The sequence below is a fragment of the Solanum lycopersicum genome, chromosome 10, assembly GCF_036512215.1.
Source record: "Solanum lycopersicum chromosome 10, SLM_r2.1".
In the NCBI taxonomy this organism is placed as follows: domain Eukaryota; kingdom Viridiplantae; phylum Streptophyta; class Magnoliopsida; order Solanales; family Solanaceae; genus Solanum; species Solanum lycopersicum.
This window is the reverse complement of record NC_090809.1, coordinates 2,359,663-2,377,612: the sequence shown is the minus strand read 5'-3', so window position 1 is coordinate 2,377,612 and position 17,950 is coordinate 2,359,663. Positions and strand designations below refer to the sequence as shown.

The 17,950-nt window shown below is 29.7% G+C and overlaps 3 protein-coding genes across 3 annotated transcripts; 2 read left to right on the top strand and 1 right to left on the bottom strand.

The window, feature by feature from the left end:
- The first annotated feature begins 216 nt into the window (after window positions 1–216).
- LOC101262964 (cytochrome P450 CYP72A219) lies at window positions 217–4,185 on the top strand. The gene is made up of 5 exons (XM_069290651.1): window positions 217–745; window positions 1,356–1,573; window positions 1,666–1,907; window positions 2,279–2,660; window positions 3,306–4,185. The coding sequence occupies exons 1-5, from the start codon at window positions 400–402 to the stop codon at window positions 3,726–3,728; spliced, it is 1,611 nt and encodes a 536-aa protein (XP_069146752.1). The 5' UTR covers window positions 217–399; the 3' UTR covers window positions 3,729–4,185.
- A 3,635-nt stretch (window positions 4,186–7,820) lies between these two features.
- LOC138337062 (cytochrome P450 CYP72A219-like) lies at window positions 7,821–11,095 on the top strand. The gene is made up of 5 exons (XM_069290652.1): window positions 7,821–8,164; window positions 8,659–8,876; window positions 9,020–9,261; window positions 9,682–10,063; window positions 10,481–11,095. Exons 1-5 carry the CDS (start codon window positions 7,876–7,878, stop codon window positions 10,901–10,903), a joined length of 1,554 nt encoding a protein of 517 aa, XP_069146753.1. The 5' UTR covers window positions 7,821–7,875; the 3' UTR covers window positions 10,904–11,095.
- A 786-nt stretch (window positions 11,096–11,881) lies between these two features.
- On the bottom strand, window positions 11,882–16,416 carry LOC101248145 (cytochrome P450 CYP72A219-like). Its single transcript, XM_004248152.5, has 5 exons — window positions 15,847–16,416; window positions 14,985–15,202; window positions 13,728–13,969; window positions 12,686–13,067; window positions 11,882–12,479 (listed from the first exon to the last, which is right to left on the bottom strand). The coding sequence occupies exons 1-5, from the start codon at window positions 16,145–16,147 to the stop codon at window positions 12,051–12,053; spliced, it is 1,572 nt and encodes a 523-aa protein (XP_004248200.1). The 5' UTR covers window positions 16,148–16,416; the 3' UTR covers window positions 11,882–12,050.
- Window positions 16,417–17,950: the final 1,534 nt, after the last annotated feature.

The window sequence follows — 17,950 nt, the reverse complement described above, 5'->3', positions numbered from 1 at the left end:
TAGAGAAAATGACATGCAATAATGCAATATGGAATTTTTTTTTTTTTGAAATTTCAAAGACACGTGGTTGCACTAGAATTCTTAGTTACTATCTTTGATTCGTGAATTAAATTATTTTAAAATTATAATTTTATAATTAATATATTTTACTTAGAAGATGAGATAAAATAATCTCAAATTGAATGAAATAAATAAATATGTAAGATTAAATTAAATATTCAAACTTAATTATCTAATATGTCACCTTCTTCCATTAACCAAACAAGTAACAACCCCTTATGACTTTTAATTTATTAATTCAAAACTTCACTTTCTTCTCATTATTTATAGTAGTAGTTAGTATGCATATATATATATATATATATATATATATATGGTACTAATATCATAATAAAGACCATGAAATTTGGTATTATCACATTGGAGGCTAGTGAGGGAAGGATAAGTTTTTTCAATATGGAAATATCATATTACAACTTAAAAATTGCAATATTTTCATTTGCAATTATCTTTGTATTGAGATGGACATGGAGAATCTTGAATTATGTTTGGTTCAAACCAAAAAAATTGGAGAAACAACTAAGACAACAAGGTCTCAAAGGAAATTCTTACAAGTTGTTGTATGGGGATATGAAAGAGATGAAGATGATGATTGAAGAAGCTACATCCAAGCCTATCAATTTCTCACATGACTTGATTTGGCCTAGAATCAACCCCTTCATCCACAAAACCATCACAAATTATGGTAAGTAAATGGGAAAATACGATTCTTTTACGTATTTACTATTGGTTATTTTTAAGCTGATCAGATAACGTAGAAGTTTTATAGCATCAGGTCACATTTATCTACGATAATAAATAACCTGTCTATCTTTTAAAGATTAAAAATATATATTTTAAAGATGATCATGAGTTGAATGGATAAATTATGCTTTACACATTGTATATGATTTAAGCTTTTAATTGTACTAAAGTGATAAGATAGAAGTTGAGTGGATAATATCAAGCTTATGTATTCAACAAGGTTTGGACCCCTTGACATGTGCTTTTATTTAACATACATATGATGTGATGTGTTACAATATTTTGTAGGTTATTTAATCCATGCTTTTCATACAAAAATTACTTTGTAATTAATTGTATAGTTGTGTAACAATTCTTTTCAAAACATATCATATACATACACAAATACACTAGAGGTATACATACATATACACAATCATACATGTATGTATATATTTATTGTACCTTTATACATACATATAGTAATTTTCATACATACATACATATAAAAATTGTGAATGAACTTAAGTTTGTTGTATCGCGTAATTTTCGGTTTCACTTCAATTGTGTAGGTAAAAATTGTTTTGTGTGGATTGGGCCCAAACCAGCAGTCCTCATCACAGAGCCCAAATTGATAAGGGAGGTGTTAACAAAGAATTATGTTTATCATAAGGCACGTGGCAGCCCATTATTGAAGTTGGCAATATCTGGGCTTGCGGCCCATGAAAAAGATAAATGGGCCACACATAGAAGGATTCTCAATCCAGCTTTTCACTTTGACAAGTTGAAGGTTTTAGCCACTTTGAAACTTTGTTATTCTCTTTTCGTTTTTTTTTTGTCTGATTTCGACTTGACAAGAAATTTTACTTTATCAATGTGCAGCATATGCTACCTGCGTTCAAATTGACTGTTGGTGAAATGTTGAACACATGGAAGGAAATTGTCTCGAAAGACGGAACAGAGATAGATGTGTGGTCATATCTTCAAACATTGACAAGTGACATAATTTCAAGAACTGCTTTTGGTAATAATTATGAAGAAGGAAAAAAGATTTTTGAACTTCAAAAAGAACAAATTGAATTAATTTCAAAAATGACACACTCAATATACATTCCAGGATGGAGGTAAGAATTTTTTTTATTTTACAATTATGAATTATATATAAAACTCCAAAGTTAAGTATGCTTGAGAAATGGATAACCACATAAAGTTTTCGTCTCACTTTATATACATAATTCTTTAAGCATTTAGAAATATCAATCCTTTATTTTATTTAATTTTATACAAGGACTAAAATTGGTATTTTTTCATTGAAAATATATGGTTTAGTTGAATGTGAAAGATAGTATTGTGTTATAGTTTTTTTTATTAGTTCGTGAAACAAACTTCAACTATCTTCAAGAAGTATATTTACGTGTTTCTAAGTACTCTATGACATTTCTTGTATATTGATTTTTGTGACAATAATAAATGTTATCATGATCATGAACTATAGGTTTGTGCCAACTAAAAAGAACAAAAGGATGATGCAAATCTTCTATGAAGTAAAAGCACTTATATTGGGAATTATCAATAAAAGATTGAGGATGATTGAAGCTGGAGAATCACATGATGATTTATTGAGCATATTATTGACATCCAATTTAAAAGAAATACAACAACATGGGAATAAGAAATTTGGTATGAGCATTGATGAGGTTATTGAAGAGTGTAAATTGTTCTATTTTGCTGGACAAGAGACTACTTCAACTTTACTTGTGTGGACAATGATTTTATTATGCAAGTATCCTATTTGGCAAGAAAGAGCTAGACAAGAGGTTTTACAAGTGTTTGAAAGTGATGAACTTGATTATGATAAGTTGAATCAACTAAAAGTGGTAAGTATTCCATACAAATGTTCAATTATTTTGATTTTTTTTGTTATTAAGGTGGTATCTAGGTCAATTTGCAAGTCGTACATCAACCATGTATACTATTGATTAGGCAAATTTTTTTTTTTATGAAATCGACCTCATGAGGTTTTCCATGTTAAAAAAAATTATTGATGCAAATAGTGACCTCATGATTTTTTTTAGACCTACTTTTGCGGTCACTTTTTTTAGATCTCCTTTTTGCAATTTTTTTAGTAATGGTACTTTATATATAAACATATCGGGAAACTCCACCGGCCATTAGGTAGAGGAGAACAATATTTATCTTAGAGTATTTATGTCTCCTATTGAAATTTGAAGTCAAGTCTTTCATAATTTTCACTCATATCACTTTATTGAGAATTAGGCCATACTCTTCGGACAACTTTCACTTTTTTGCACCTAAGTCAAAAAACCACTTTTTGTAATAAAAAAGTCACTCAACTTTACTTCATATATCACCAAAAGTTTTTTAATTAGTTTTTTAATCATAATGTCACTCAACTTCATCTAAATATCATCAAATGGTAATAAAGTTCTAAATTCTACTTTTATCTTCAAAAATCAATATATTTAATGGCTATATTAACTTGTGATCTATCATTTTTATAGGTTACAATGATCTTAAACGAGGTCTTAAGGTTGTATACATCAGTATACGCGATTAATCGCATGGTGAATACAGAAACAAAGTTAGGGGATTTGTGTTTACCCTCTGGGGTCCAACTCATATTGGCAACAATGTTAGTGCATCATGATACTGAAATATGGGGAGATGATGCAATGGAGTTTATGCCAGAGAGATTTAGTGAAGGAATATCAAAAGCAACAAAAGGACAAGTTGTATTTTTTCCATTTAGTTGGGGTCCAAGAATATGTATTGGGCAAAATTTTGCTATGTTAGAGGCAAAAATGGCAATGGTCATGATTCTAAAACATTATGCATTTGAACTCTCTCCATCTTATGCTCATGCTCCTCACCCATTGTTGCTTCAACCTCAATATGGTGCTCAATTGATCATGCACAAGTTGTAGAAGTGGTTATCACGTGTTGTCTTTTGAATCATGTTATATCCTTTATTTATTGTTGGGATAATGTCCAAGTACCCCCTTAGCCTATGTCCAAAATCTCAGAGATACACTTATACCATACTAAGATCTTATTACCCCCTGAACTTATTTATTAATAATTTTTTACCCCTTTTAGACCTACGTGGCACTATCTTGTGGGCCCAATGGTTGTTGACTTTTTTTTTAAACTAGTGCCACGTAGGCTAAAAAGGGGTAGAAAATTACTTATAAAATAAGTTCAGGGGGGTAATAGGACCTTAGTATAGTATAAGTGTGTCTCTGGAATTTCGGGCATAGGTTGAGGGGGTACTTGTGCATTATCCCTTTATTGTTCTTTAATTATAGTTCAAGTGAAGTCATATGTTGTTTTGTATAAGACTGGAGAATTTTATAATAATAATATTAGTGTACTTTATGTTTATGATGATTTTCCTTTTCCATTCTTTTTGTAATAACTTGATCGGTTATTTCTGGAAAGTTTCATGGATGTACCGTTTTCCCCCTTTTGATATCGACCCTGAGAGGTTTTTGGTTGAGTTTTGAACTTTGAGTTATAAGTTGAGAATTTGCTAATTTTTGAGCTTGAAAGGATAAGTTGTTAAAAATTAAAATGATTTTCGGTGTCTTTTGGAGTTTCAAGTGTCGAAATGGAATTCATTGATTCCATCACTTTCGAAATATGAAATTTGACCTGCAAAAGTTGTCGGTTTCAGATTTGGAGTCTTTTTTATGATTTGAGGTCCTAAGTAATGAATTTTTATAAAATTGGCCTTTGAATTGACTCTGTCAATATTCGGGGTCCGACTGCTCGGATCGAAATTTCAAGAGTTCTTGGGTTCGGGGGATGATTTTAGGGTTAGTTGAGGTCTTGGTTGATTTTGTGAGATTTAGAGCTTGTTTAACCTTTTTAGGCATTGAATTAATTCCTTGTGACTTTCACGAATGTGTTCACATATGTCCAGATACATTTATCTTAATACACTGTATTCAAATGGATTTGCACGTATCCGGGATATATAACAAATCTCACTTGCTGTCCTCGCCTCTTTACCATCTCATTCGTCACTCCCTTACGTTATCTGGTATCTCAGATACATGTGAATCACATCAAATACATAAATATACATGTAAATATTGTTTACCTATCGTGATTTACATGTTTCTGGGATACATAACAAACTCTCGCTCGCCTCCCTCCCATCTCGCTTGTCTCTCACCCTATTTTAATATATTCAATGGGGAAAAAATATGTATCTATCTCAATATATGATAGGAAAATCTTAATTATTGGTTAAGATACATAATATTTTGAAAATTTCCAAGCACGTTGCATTCTAAACCACACAACATATATAATTATATTGATTGAAGTGTATAATGATCTCTATTACAAGAAAAACATGTTCACTCATATATAGTTTATGATTGCAATGATATAAATCTAATACTAATAACTTCTTAATGATCATTTTTCCTACTTGTATAAAATTAAATGAGCACCATATAGAGGTTAAAGCAATAGTGGATCAGGAGCATGAGCATAAGATGTGGAAAGTTCAAATGCATGGTGTTTGAGAGTCATGGCTATTTTCATTTTTGCCTCTAACATAGCAAAGTTTTGGCTAATACATATTCTTGGACCGAGTAACGGATCCAGAATTTCTATTTAGGGGGTTCGAGAAAAAAAGAGTAGTGCCTAAGATTCAAACTTGTAACCTCTAGGGGAGTTTAGAAAATTAATCTTACATTGAAGAGGTTCAAAATCAATATATTGACATAATTTTTTTAAAAAATACCTTAAATATATAACACAATTTTTTGTCGAGAGGGCTCGGATGAACGCCCTCGGCAACCTCTAGGTCCGCCCCTATTGGACCTAACTAAATGGGAAAAACACAGGTTGTCCTTTTGTTTTTTTTTCCTACTCCATCACTAAATCTCTCAGGATTGAAAATCCATTGCATCATCTTCCCATATTTCAATATCATTATGCAACAAAATTGTTCCCAACAAAAAATGCATCCCAGAGGGTAAACACAAATCCCCAAGCTTTGTGTCTTTGGTCACCACTCTATTTATAAAATATCCTGATGGATACAACTTTAAAATTTCATTTAAGATCATATTCACCTATTAAAAGAAAAATATCACTAGTAATTAGTTCCATCATGACAATATATAAGAGATCCAAATAGTTAAATATTATGTTAAGAGTATCTTTAGGCGGATTTAACAGAACAAAATAACACTCTCTCTGTAATGTATGATTATAAATGAGCTCCTAACGATATATATATATTGAAAAATTATAAACTAAAATGTGACCTTTTGCACAACATCCTTATTCTTTTGTTGATTTCTAATATCAATGTTCCTACTTGCATTAAAGTCTAAAGATTTGTTTCATCCTTCTATTTGTTTTTGTTGGTACAAATCTATATGATTAATTCAAGAAATTAAGTAATCTGAAGTTGAATTGAAGAAATGTTATCGAAGAAATGATCTTCTATATTTACTTAAAATTTGAACAAAAGAAAATGTCATGATGAAGATCTCATGCATTTTTTTTTGTTGATCTGCTTTAGAAAAGGTCACATAACTAAAATAACATTTTATTTATCACCTTTGACGTATAAAAAAAAATAATAACTTTTTTTTTCATGTTTTACTCTCAATATTAAATAGTTATTTTTCAAATCATTTTTTCAAGATATCATTTAATAGAGAGTTTGATAAAATACCTGTTGGGAAAACGCGAATAAACACAATAATATATATGGTAAAAGTAATGGAAATAAAATGGAAAAATAATGACACCAAGAATTTTACGTGGAAACCCTTCTAAATAAGGGGAAAATCACGGGCCAAGAGGAGTAACTGATATCACTATAGTAAGAAATTTTATACCGTGTAATCACGAATACAATAATCAAAGTGACTACTACACACTCAAAAGGAACAACACTTTTTTTGGTTTTCACCTTACTAATATATCGCTCACACTCTATTTTTCTTCACAGACTATTTTTCTTGTATAGTCTATGGAATATCGCACTATGCTCTCAAAACGATTTTTATCTCTAATTTGGTGAGTTCTACAAATGACCAAGAATGTTCTATTCATAGAAGAATAAAGCCATATTTGTGTCACTAATGACATAGTTAAATATAAGTAAAGTCAAAAATTGTTGCAAATCTTATCAATTTGTCAATCACCAAATATTTTATTTTCAACTCCAATTACTATTCCTTTTTAACAATTGTTTGTAGCAACTGAATGGCTAAAGTTGACAAAAAAATGGGATGGATTCAACAATACCTATATCATTTATTATTATTTTGATAAGTATGCCAAATAAAAATATAACAAGTAAAAATGAACGGAAGAAAGTACTATCTTAATTTAAATTAATCTAAGGTTCAATAAAGACTAATCTTCTTCCGAGGCTCAATTTAATTTAAGGTTCATATTATTTTAATTCAAGGTTCAAATTAAGTTAAAAGGTTCAACTTTAAGTCAAGGTTCAAATTCTATGACATTGTTGTATTTTATTTATATTGCTTTTGCTTCAAATATCTACATCAATATATAGTAAAAGACCTTTTTTTTTTCTTTCTAAAAGGGAATATTACTCTTAATTTAATAAGAGTAGACAAGTCCAAATTAAATAGTCTATACACAGAGAGAAAGAAAGAGATTGATAGAGAGCATGACGTGCAATAAATTCTATGGGTTTTTTTGAATTTTAAAAAAACGTGTGCAATAAATTCTACGGTCACTATCTTGATTTACGAATTAAGTTATTTTGAAATTATAATTTAATAATTAATTTAAATACGTAGAAGATGAGATAAAATAATATCAAATTGAATGAAATAAATACATTATAAAATTAAATTAAAGATATAAATTTATCTCAAACTTAATGTATCTGATATATTACCTTCTTCCATTAACCAAACAAGTAACAACCCCTTATGACTTTTAATTTATTAATTTAAAACATCACTTTCTTCTCATTACATATAGTAGTAGTTAGTATGTATATATATGGGACCAATATCATAATAAAGATCATTGAAACTTGGTATTATCAATATAGAAAACAAAATGGAAATATCATATTACAACTTAAAAATTGCAATATTTTCATTTGCAATTATCTTTGTATTGAGATGGACATGGAGAATCTTGAATCATGTTTGGTTCAAACCAAAAAAGTTGGAGAAACAACTAAGACAACAAGGTCTCAAAGGAAATTCATACAAGTTGTTGTATGGGGATATGAAAGAGATGAAGAAGATGATTGAAGAAGCTACATCCAAGCCCATCAATCTCTCACATGACTTGATTTGGCCTAGAATCAACCCCTTCATCCACAAAACCATCACAAATTATGGTAAGTAAATGGGAAAATATGATCCTCTTTTACGTATTTACTATTTGTTATCTTTTAGCTGATCAGATAAATGTAGAAGTTTTTACTAATATCGTTGATGTATACACTTTTATATCATCAGATCACATGTATCTACGATAGTAAATAATCTTTTTAGATGAGTTTATTGTGTAAATTACACATTTTATATGACTTAAAAGCTCTTATATTGTACTGATGTGATAAGATAGAAATTGTGTGGTTATCAATCCATGTGTTTCATACAAAAAATTACTTAGTAATTGTATAATTGTATAACATTTCTTTTCAAAACATATCATACATACATACAATCGTACATGTATACATACATTTTGTCGTACCGTCATAGATACATATACATACAAGCATACATACGTATAGTGATCGTCATACAACACATATACATATAAAAATTATAAATAAACTTAAGTTTGTTACATCGCGTAATTTTCCGTTTCACTTCGATTTTGTAGGTAAGAATTGTTTTGTGTGGATTGGGCCCAAACCAGCAGTCCTCATCACAGAGCCCAAATTGATAAGGGAGGTGTTAACAAAGAATTATGTTTATCAAAAGGCACGAGGCAGCCCATTATCTAAGTTGGTAATATCTGGGCTTGCGGCCCATGAAAAAGATAAATGGGCCACACATAGAAGGATTCTCAATCCAGCTTTTCACCTTGACAAGTTGAAGGTTTTAGCCACTTTGAAACTTTTGTTATACTCTTTTTGTTTCAATTTGTTTGTCGTAATTTGATTCTAACGACCGAAGTGTGTTAGTAGATTTATTAAATATATATAAACATTAAGTTTGTCATAATTCTTATTAATGTGCAGCATATGCTACCTGCGTTCAAATTAACTATCAACGAAATGTTGAACACATGGAAGGAAGTTGTCTCAAAAGACGGAACAGAGATAGATGTGTGGCCATATCTTCAAACATTGACAAGTGATGCAATTTCAAGAACTGCTTTTGGCAGTAATTATGAAGAAGGAAAAAAGATTTTTGAACTTCAAAAAGAACAAATCGAATTAATTTCAAAGATGGCACGTTCAATATACATTCCAGGATGGAGGTAAGAAAATAAAAATAAATAAATAAATATATTATTTTCTTTTTATTATGAATTCTGAATAAAACTCCTACGTTAAACATGCTTGAAAATAAGTACGTCATACTAGGATGGAAAATTGCATAAAATTTTCGTATTGCAGACTTTATATACATAATTCTTCAAGCATTTAGAATCACCAACACTAGGTTAAATATGCATCATTAAATAATACAAGGACTAAAACCGTTTTTCTTTTGAAAAGAACATGTGGTATAGTTGAATGTGAAAGATAGTATTGTGTTATGATCATTTTATTAGTTCGTGAAACAAACTTCAACTATCTTCAAGAAGTATATTTACGTGTTTCTAAGTACTCTATGACATTTCTTGTATATTGATTTTTGTGACAATAATAAATGTTATCATGATCATGAACTATAGGTTTGTGCCAACTAAAAAGAACAAAAGGATGATGCAAATCTTCTATGAAGTAAAAGCACTTATATTGGGAATTATCAATAAAAGATTGAGGATGATTGAAGCTGGAGAATCACATGATGATTTATTGAGCATATTATTGACATCCAATTTAAAAGAAATACAACAACATGGGAATAAGAAATTTGGTATGAGCATTGATGAGGTTATTGAAGAGTGTAAATTGTTCTATTTTGCTGGACAAGAGACTACTTCAACTTTACTTGTGTGGACAATGATTTTATTATGCAAGTATCCTATTTGGCAAGAAAGAGCTAGACAAGAGGTTTTACAAGTGTTTGAAAGTGATGAACTTGATTATGATAAGTTGAATCAACTAAAAGTGGTAAGTATTCCATACAAATGTTCAATTATTTTGATTTTTTTTGTTATTAAGGTGGTATCTAGGTCAATTTGCAAGTCGTACATCAATTTGATACGTTATATATAAATATATTTTAGGAAACCCCACCAACCAAACATTAGGTAGATGAGAAAAATATTCTTGGAGTTTTTATGTCGATTCTATTTGAATTTGAAGTATAGTCTCTTTCGTTGATTTTTACTCATATCACATTATTGACTACTAGGTCATACTCATCAGCCAACTTTCAACATACTTAATATCACCAAAAGTTTTCAAATGATAATGTCACTCAAGTTCATCTAAATATCATCAAAATAGCAATCAAGTTGTAAATTCTACTTTATCTAAATCAATATTTTTAATGGCTATATTAATTTGTGATTTAATGTTTTATAGGTGACTATGATATTAAACGAGGTGTTAAGGTTGTATACATCAGCATACGCGATTAATCGAATGGTAAATACAGAAACAAAGTTAGGGGATTTGTGTTTACCCCCTGGGGTGCAACTCATATTGGCAACAATGTTAGTGCATCATGATACTGAAATATGGGGAGATGATGCAATGGAGTTTATGCCAGAGAGATTTAGTGAAGGAATATCAAAAGCAACAAAAGGACAAGTTGTATTTTTTCCATTTAGTTGGGGTCCAAGAATATGTATTGGGCAAAATTTTGCTATGTTAGAGGCAAAAATGGCAATGGTCATGATTCTAAAACACTATGCATTTGAACTCTCTCCATCTTATGCTCATGCTCCTCATCCATTATTGCTTCAACCTCAATATGGTGCTCAATTGATCATGCACAAGTTGTAGAAGTGATTATCATGTGTTGTCTTTTGAGTCATGATATGTCCTACATGTATTGTTCTTTAATATAGTTCAAGTAAGTAGGAGTATAATAAGGATTGACATATATAATAGTAGTTATGTATAAGTGAAGTTATATATTGTTTTGTGTAAGAGTGGAGTACTTTATTATAATAATATTAGTATACTTTATGTTTATGATTTTCCTCTTTCATTCTTCATTCAATAACCTAGTCGGTCAGTTTTGGAAAGTTTTGTGAATTTACTCTTTTGGCCCTTCTGATATCGACCCTGAATTGTTTTTGGTTGAGTTTTGAAAGTTGATTTTGAGTTTTAAAATATAAGTTGTTAAAAAAAATGATTTTCGGTGTCTTTTGGAGTTTCAAGTATCGCAATGGAATTTCATCAGTTTTGAAATGTGAATGCTAATCTACGAAAGTTGTTGGTTTCATAGTTGTAGTCTTTTTTATGATTTGAGGTCTTAAGTTGTGATTTTTTTGAAATTTGACCTTTGGATTGACTTTGGTCAATATTCGGGGTTCTGGTGCTTGGATCAGAATTTCAAGAGTTCTCTTGGGTTCGGGTGATGATTTTAGGTCTAGTTGAGGTCTTGGTTGATTTTCTTGAGTTTCTGGACTTGTTTTAGCCTTTTTAAACATTGAGTTAATTCCTTGTGACTTTCACGGATGTGTTCAGATATGTCCAGATACATTTATTTGAAGATACACTATATCCAAGTGAATATACATATACATAACAAATCTCACTCGCCTCTCTCTCATCTTGCTCGCCACTCTCCTATGTATCACAGATACATGCGAATCACATCATATACATACATATACATGTATATAGTGTGTATCTCTAGGATACATAACAAACTCCCGCTCGTTTTCTCCTCATCTTGCTCGCCTCTTATCCTATTTTAGTGTATCTGATAGCAAAAGTATATGCATCTAAATGTAAAGATAACAAAACTCTTAATTTAGAGGTAAAATACATATATTTTGAAATATCTCTAAACAAATGGCATTCAAAACCACCCAACATAATTATATTGACTGAAGTGTGTGATCTATTACAAGAAAAACATGTTCACTCATATATAGCTGATGATTACAATGATATAAATCTAATAATAAGTTCCAAATGATCATTTCTCCAACTTGTACAAAATCAAATGAGCACCATATTGAGGTTGAAGCAATAGTGGATGAGGAGCATGAGCATAAGATGAAGAGAGTTCAAAGGAGTAGTGTTTGAGAATCATGGCTATTGCCATTTTTGCCTCTAACATAGCAAAGTTTTGGCCAATACATATTCTTGGACCCCAACTAAATGGAAAAAACACAAGTTGTCCTTTTGTTGCTTTGGCTACTCCATCACTAAATCTCTCAGGATTGAACTCCATTGCATCATCTCCCCATATTTCAGTATCATGATGCAACAAAATTGTTCCCAATAAAAGTTGCACCCCAGAGGGTAAACACAAATTTCCTAGCTTTGTGTCTTTAGTCACCACTCTATTAATAAAATATGCTGATGGATACAACCTTAAAACCTCATTTAATATCATAGTCACCTATTCAAAAGAAAAATATCATTAGTGATTAGTGTCATCATGACAACATGTAAGAGATACAAATAGTTGAATATTATGTGAAGAGTATCTTTATGCTGACTTAACAAAATAAAATAACACTCTCTGTAATGTGTGATTATAAATGATCTGGTCTAACAATATATAAACGCGAAATTCTTTTTTTATACAAAAATTTGTATACTTACCACTTTTAAGTGATTCAACTTGTCATAGTCAAATTCATCACTTTCAAACACTTGTAGAACCTCTTGTCTAGCTCTTTGTTGCCAAATAGGATATTTGGACAATAAAATCATTGTCCACACAAGTAAAGCTGAAGTAGTCTCTTGGCCAGCAAGATAAAACAATTTACACTCTTCAATGACCTCATCAATACTCATACCAAATTTTTTATGTCCATGTTGTTGGATCTCTTGTAAATTTGATGCTAATAGTATACTCAACAAGTCATCATGTATTTCTCCATCTTCAATCATCTTTATTCTTTTGTTAATGATTCCTAATATTAATGCTCCCACTTCATTAAAGATTTGTTTCATCCTTCTATTTGTTTTTGTTGGTACAAACCTATATGGTTAGTTCAAGAAATTAAGTAATATGAAGTTGAACTCAAGAAATATTTCGATGAAATGATCTTCTATATTCAGTTATAATTTGAACAAAAGAAAATGTCCAGACGAAGAGCGATCTCATGCATTATTAATTTTTTGACCTGCTTTAGAAAAATAACATTTATGATGGACTACAAAATCAGGCGAAAGATTCATAACTTCTTCTTCACTATTTCGAAAGTCCGAGGACTCAATTGGATATGTAACATACAGGATTTCCAATCCTAGCTGGAAAGGGAGTGAAACATGAGATATTCAATTTAAAGTGAATAAATAAAATTTCATACTCGATCTCATAGATACATAATGAACAAGTGCTTTGTAAATGACCTTTTTATTTCTCTTGCAATTTCTAGACCTTTTTAGATGCTATCAGAAAATCTTATGAAAAAATGTTAAAACACGATAAAATATTTTATAATTAGCAAATGTTTGACGACATCATAATAATGTCCTTATATGAGCAAACATTAGCCTTGTGTATAACGTTGTCTAAAAGGATAATTTTCTAAGAGTTATATTTGGGCGACTTTTAAAAATAAAGACAAAATTTAAATAGTAACCTAAAAGGGAACATTTACAAAAATTCAAAGTAGTGATTATTAGATAATTGTACCTCCATCCTGGGATGTATAATGAACGTGCTACTTGTAAAAGTAGTTCCATTTGTTCCTTTTGAAGTTCAAAAATCTTTTTTCCTTCTTCATAACTACTACCAAATGCAGTTCTAGAAATTGCATCACTTGTCAAAGTTTGAAGATATGGCCACACATCTATCTCTGATCCTTCTTTCGAGATGATTTCTTTCCATTTGTTTAACATCTCCGAAGAAGTCAATTGAAACGCGGGAAGCATATGCTGCTTGTTAAGCATTAGACGGTATCAAAATCAATACCAGAAGCAAATTCAAAATCTAAAGTCAATTTATGTATGTACACATAGATAGTGGTGGATCCTGATCACGAAGTTAATGAATTTCAACAATTATTTCAAATACAAATAAAGGGTATAAACAAAAGTGATGGTGTTTTTGTGAACTCATACCTTAATTAAGGACTACAATATCCACCTCGTGACAGAGATGGATTCAGGATTATTTGAACTTTATGCTTTTCTAGATTGTATAATAGCAACTTTAAATGCTAGTCAATGGACTCTAAATTTAGTTTATGTACATATTTACTAATTTTCTTATCACATATACATGATTTGTATCAAAACTATCAAGATTTGTGTAATCGATATCATCGTTGTATCTACACATAGTTAGAGCCGAAAGCAATATATTTGAATCAACCTATGGTAACTCACCCTAGATAATCAAATGATTTTAATTTATGTAACACTTATATTTATAATAGGGATAATGCCCAAGTACCCCCTCAACCTATGTCCGAAATCTCAGAGACACACTTATACTATACTAAGGTCCTATTACCCTCCTGAACTTATTTTATTAATAATTTTTTACCCTTTTTTAGCTTACGTGGTACTATCTTGTGGGTCCAACGATAGTTAACTTTTTTTTTAACTAGTGCCAACGTAAGCTAAAAAGGGGTAGAAAATTACATATAAAATAAGTTCAGGAGGGTAATAGGACCTTAGTATAGTATAAGTGTGTCTCTGGGATTTCGGGCATAGATTGAGGGGGTACTTGGGTATTTTCCCTTTATAATATGATGATATCAATAAGAATATCTCATACAAGTGGTCCAACTCTCATTATAATCCTCATTCCCCTTATATAATGATTTTTTTTTTAAAAAAAAAAAATAAGAACCAAACCTTAAACAAGTCAACAATAACTACAATTTTTTTCTTATTATAAAAATTGAAAGGACATATAGTTTTAAATTAATAAATGAATAAATACCTTTAATTTGTCAAGGTGAAAACCAGGATTGATAATTCTTCTATGTTTGGCCCATTTATCAGCTTCATAGCCAGCAAGCCCATTTGCTGCCAATCTAGTTAATGGATTACCAGGAGGCTTTTGATAAATGTAATTCTTTGATAACACTTCTCTTATAAGTTCAGGATCCACTATAACCACAGCTGGTCTTGGACCATACCAACCAAAACAATTCTTACCTACATACAATTTGAATGAAAGATAGTGAAAGGACTCAGATCGATTTATTCAAGTTTAAGTGTCTACTTGTTCATACCTAAAAAATGTGAATGTCAGCAGGGGCGAACCCGTGTTTGGTCCAGGGGGTTCACCCGAACCGCCTCAACAAAAAAATACATGATATATATAAGGTGAATTTTATGTATTTCTGTAGATGTGTATATATATTTTGAACCCCTTCAATAACAAATAGAAAAATAGATGGCTGAGTGGCAAGACCCCTGAATATTAAGCTGGATGCCCCTAGTATAAATCCCTATGACAACATCTATTTATTTTCCTTTTTAGTTTCAGTGTATTTTAAAAAATAAAAGAAAAATTAGTTCTGTTTTTCAAGCATTTTTTTAGCTTTATTTTTTTTAAAAAAAACGTGCTAAAAGTGTGATTTTAAACCCAAAAATATTCAACGATCCCATTTTGAAAGACTTGTTTACATGTTTATATTTTTATTTTTCGAACCTTATGAACGAAAATTCTGGATCCACCACTGGATGTCAGTTAAGGTCAAATTAAAGAAAACAATTATGTATTATGTCTGTCATAAATCGCATCGTTCTGAATTTATAAACTTCAAATCCAGCGGTAATTAAGGTTGAATACATACCATAATTATTGATGGTTTTGTGGAAGAAAGGCATGACTCTAGGCCAAGTCATGTCATGTGAGAAATCAATAGGCTTTGATAAAGCTTCTTTTCCCATTTTCATCATTTCTTTCACATCTCCAAACAAAAACTTGTAAGAATTTCCCTTGAAACCTTGTTGCCTTAAGCATTTCTCCAACATTTTTGGTTTGAACCAAACCCAATTCAAGATTCTCCATGCCCATATCAATACTAAGATAATTGCACAAGAAAATAATACAAGATTTAAGTTGTAATAATTATTATTATATGGAATCTCCATATTATAGGTTTTTATTTGATAGCTAGCTCTTTGTTCCTACTAGTATTACATATATACACTTGTATAAAACAAGTGGATGATTAAGAAATTACTTGACACAAACAAAATGATAAATTATTTGAAGTTGATGAAGCAATACACATAAGAGTATATAAGAATTATTTGATGCACCATCATATGTATAAATATACAATAACATCACTTAACCATGATTTATTAATGTGTATATATTCACTATATTAAATTATTTAACTATAGTAAATTACATCATTTTATTATAAACATTTGTATCTTCATTTTTTTTTTTAAATTACAATTCAAAGTCAAATGGAAATAGGGTCAAAACTTCCAATACTTGGTTGCTAAGTTTTGGGGGGGGGGGGGGAGGAAATATGAAAGTCAAAATGGTTAGCATATTAAATGTTATTTCCTCCCATATTCTATAGTGGAAAAATGACTAAATATTAAATTATATCATCTTTTACTTGTGTAACAAGGACTATATTATATATTATATTGTCCGTTTAAAAAGAATGACCTATTTTTTTAAGTTTATTAAAAAAAATTGACTCTTTTCTTTTTTGATAATAATATTTTAATTTTAATTTTTCACGTAACATATTTAAGGTCATTAAATTAAAAGACATTTTGATATATTGACATAAATTTAATTTAGAACTATAATATTAAATTTTTTTCTTTATTTTCTTAAACTTCACGCTGAGTTGAATTACGTATTTTTTTTTTAAAAAAAAAGTAAGTGTATTAAATATAGAGATAATTATAGTGTAGTCTTTTTGGTTGATTTGATTTACAAAATAGTTGATAACTTTATATATTTTGTATAATATGCATTTCATATATAAACTTGATATTTAAATATGTAAGAATTGATTTTCAAATTTTCTTTTATAAGAAATAATAATGTGTAAAACCTTCCTATTATCATTTTGTTTTAAAATATTTTATGTTCTCTAGCTTATACAAAAAAAAAAAAAATATTGATAACCTAAAACTTATCTAAATGACTAACAACTTTCGATAATATTTATTTATTGTATATAATTCAACAAATTCTTAATTTGATAATATTATAGCATGATGCTTACGATATGATGATGTATGTGATTTCAGAATGATTTTCAATCTTGTTCTTGCTTTTTATTTTTGCATTTTTTTCGTTTTGTTGATTTGAGTTAGACTGGCTCTGATGAAAATATATAAGTGTCATCACGTTCATTTTTAGATGATAATATAACAAGAGTTTACACCTGGTAAATACAAATTTCCTAATTTTGTTTTTGTTTGTACCATTTGATTTAACAAGAACTTGTAAGAATTCCATTGAAACATTGTCGTCTTAGTTGTTTCTCCAAAAAAATTTTATTTGAAGTAATGATGTATTTAGCGTATCTAACTTAAAATATGAAATAAAATTATAAGTTAGTGAAAATATATGCAATTATTTGAAATTATAGATAAAATTAAGGGTAACTTTCACATATAGCAAACAAAAAATTTATATTTGTATGCTATAGCAAAGTTTGCATAATTGCGCTCCATAACAAACATATAGTTGTATAATTCGCTATACATATACAACTGTGGGCTATTTCGCTGCAATTGTGTAATTCACTAGCCTATTTCACTGCAATCGTATAATGTGTAATTGTGTAATTCGGTAGCCTATTTCGTTGCAATATGTGTATAAAATTTGCTTTGCATACAATTGAATCGAAGTACATTGTATATTATAAGTGTATAGGAAGAAGATATATGTTTTTCTCTCGCTTTATACAAAAA